General features: G+C 42.2%; 1 protein-coding gene across 1 annotated transcript; it reads right to left on the reverse strand.

Moving 5' to 3' along the window:
• Positions 1-244: 244 nt before the first annotated feature.
• LOC149811715 (vignain-like) lies at positions 245-2,767 on the reverse strand. Its single transcript, XM_089992905.1, has 4 exons — positions 2,206-2,767; positions 1,302-1,537; positions 1,060-1,200; positions 245-484 (listed from the first exon to the last, which is right to left on the reverse strand). The coding sequence occupies exons 1-4, from the start codon at positions 2,765-2,767 to the stop codon at positions 245-247; spliced, it is 1,179 nt and encodes a 392-aa protein (XP_089849031.1).
• Positions 2,768-2,983: the final 216 nt, after the last annotated feature.

A 2,983-nucleotide genomic window follows, 5' to 3' on the forward strand; every position in this document is an offset into this window, starting at 1 on the left:
TTGAAATTTATTTCATTCATATATAAATCGTAAATTATAACATGTGATTCCAGTTATACATAACATAAGGTGTTAACCACGAAGAAAAGGACTTAATACAACAATGATAATAAAAACCAACAAACTTAGGAGCCTCACTTAGACAATCTTGCACAGTAATATGCAACTTCATTAAATATATCTACTTCTCTTGGCCAATTTTCTAGTTCTTTATGTTCTATGCTTTGGAGCTTTTTATTATATATTATATATGTTGGTTGGCCAGAGAGGTGTTCTTAGTAGGGTAGGAGGCTTCCATGGCAATGCCACAGAGGCCTTGTTTGGATGAGACCCCACGCGCCATCCTGATGTATCCTTTCTCCCCCCACCCGACTCCCCACGAGTTCTTCACGATCCAGTACTTGGTCCCATCACCCGTTGCTCCGTAACCCACTATGGCCACCCCGTGATCCAACTCAGTCCCGCACTCCCCGTTGAACACGCCCTGCATGCAAACCACAAGACGACTCAAATTTGCAAGAAAAAACAAGATTGCAACACGTCTCTCTCTCTCTCTCTCTCTCTCTCTCTATATATATATATATATATATATATATATATATAGAGAGAGAGAGAGAGAGAGAGAGAGAGAGAGAGAGAGACCTCCAACCAAAAAAAGGTACAAAATCTACAACCCACGACGGATAGCTCCCGTTCTTCGATGCTTGAGCATCTTATCGATCGGAGGTTGACCAACTATAATTTCAGTAGTCTTCCAGGGTGCCACCTATGAGCGTCATCAAGCTGATGGGACGTTACATTGAAACCCCACCGAAGAGTAGGACAGTCAAGTGCAATCACATTGCATATGCAGCAGCACACTAAAGTGTAATGAAATTGCACTTGATCCGCCATCACCGGAGAGTCCCTTGCCACAGGGTTGAAGCTGTGTGTACTCTATGTGCAGGGGACCTAACCGAAGGCCTGCCAATGTGCGGTTGGCTATGGGAGATTTCCCTTATCTTAGCCCAAAAAGAAAAGGGTTTCAAGAACTACTATGAATGAAAGAAAGATTCAAACCTCGGAGTAGAACTGGAAAGCAGAGCCGCTGGCATCGATGGCAACAGAAACAGGCTGATGAGCAACGGCTTGCATCAAAGCTGCCTCGTTGTTGGCCGGCACGTTCTCATGCCCATCGATGGTTACATCGTGAGTGTTCAGCTGCGATAGCACACAAAATTCAGTGCCTTTCACTATGTTTATACGAATGCCTAAAACAGAAGGGAAGTAAAACAGGCAGTTAATTTGTTGAAATTGCACACCTTCACTGCATCACATGTGCTATTCTGAGCTTTGTATGGGTAGTTCTGCTCTGTTGTGATCCCCCCATTTTGCCTAATGAACTCAAATGCATATTCCATAAGCCCTCCATTGCAACCTTGGTTATCCTTGTTATCACAGTCAATCAATTCTTGCTCTGAGAGTGATACCAATTTGTTGGTTTTGATCCGGTTAATACCCTCCACGGCAACAACAGTTGAAAATGCCCAACAGCTCCCTGATTCAGTAACAATTTGTTAAAGAATCACCTCTTTAATATATGCATACATATAAAAGGGAATATATTTAATACAGTCGATTGTACACAATCGACTTAGCAAAGTGGTGGAACCCCTTTATTGGATTTTTTTTTCTCACATCTAATACCATAGATATGATCTACATGTTTTATTTAGTGGGAACAGACTTTTGGATCACCAGAATCCTGCCTGTACATAGATTTTTTCAGCAACCCAAAATTCAACATCTATGAATGTATATATTTTTTCCTACTCATAAAAACGTATTTTTTTTGTCAAACAAAAACAGTATCCAAGAAATGATTCCTGCTAAATCAAGCAGAACACATCAATGAGGTTAGATTGTGTCAAAACAACTCTCAACATGAGATTCCAACTTGATTGTAGGTACAATCGATTGTAGCAAATATAAATCACCTGTAAAATAACAGAAGCTTAAAATATGAATTAACAAGCTGGACAGAAAGATGATTTTCAATTATAAATTGCTTATTGGCTGATGATGGAGTTTTGTAGACCTGATTCTGGTGAGATTCAAAATGAAGTATAGCACTAAATACTATGAGAATCATTTTCAATAATGGTTAACTAATATGATGTTACTCTTCTTTATCTGATTCTTTCAAGACAGAAAAAAGATAAGTACCACATTGCCCTTGGTCCTTAACTCCAGTAACTGCACCAAGAGCCCTCCAGTCGATGGACGATGGGAGGTTATCTGCTGCTTCGTACATGAAGCTCCCGCTGCCACGTAGAGTCCCGCGCCTCGTCCTGTGGTGATTCACCATGGATCCAGCGTGGAAATTCTTGAACTCCTGGTTGGTCATGTCGCCGAAGCGATTGAGTTGGAGCTTGTAGGAGGCATTAGCCTTCTTGTTGAAGGAGTGAACGAACTTGGCATTCTCCTTGAAGACGTTGAACCTCTTGTGCTTCTCATCAAGGCCTCTAGACACCTTGTGGTGGCTCCTCCACCTGTCATACAGGCCCCACAGGCTGTCTTCGCTTGCTAGATCCTTCTCATCGAAGTGAAATCCCTCCCCAAGTAGTAGACCAACTTCAAAACCAAACAATACAACACAGACCAAGAGCAATGAGAGTTTCCCCATATTGAGCTCCTTAGCAAAAGAGTGGAGAAGAGGGAGACGAGCTGAGTATTCAGAAAATGAGGGAGATGGGTGGGGTGGTGAGAATCCAGGAGAACTAGCCATGTATTTATAGAGAGAGAGAGAGAGAGAGAGAGAGAGAGAGAGAGAGAGAGAGAGAGAGAGAGAGAGAGGTGTGGTGAATGAGCACAATCATACTACATGGGCTATGAGAGAGAGAGAGGTGGTGCATGAGGACAATCATATTACATGCGATGCCAAGATTCCTCGTGGGCAACAGATGGTTTCGCTTGTTGGTTAACAAAAGACCCTGGATTCTCT

Source organism: Nuphar pumila, chromosome 17 (assembly GCF_984573655.1).
Source record: "Nuphar pumila chromosome 17, dmNupPumi1.hap1.1, whole genome shotgun sequence".
Classification (NCBI taxonomy): Eukaryota; Viridiplantae; Streptophyta; class Magnoliopsida; order Nymphaeales; family Nymphaeaceae; genus Nuphar; species Nuphar pumila.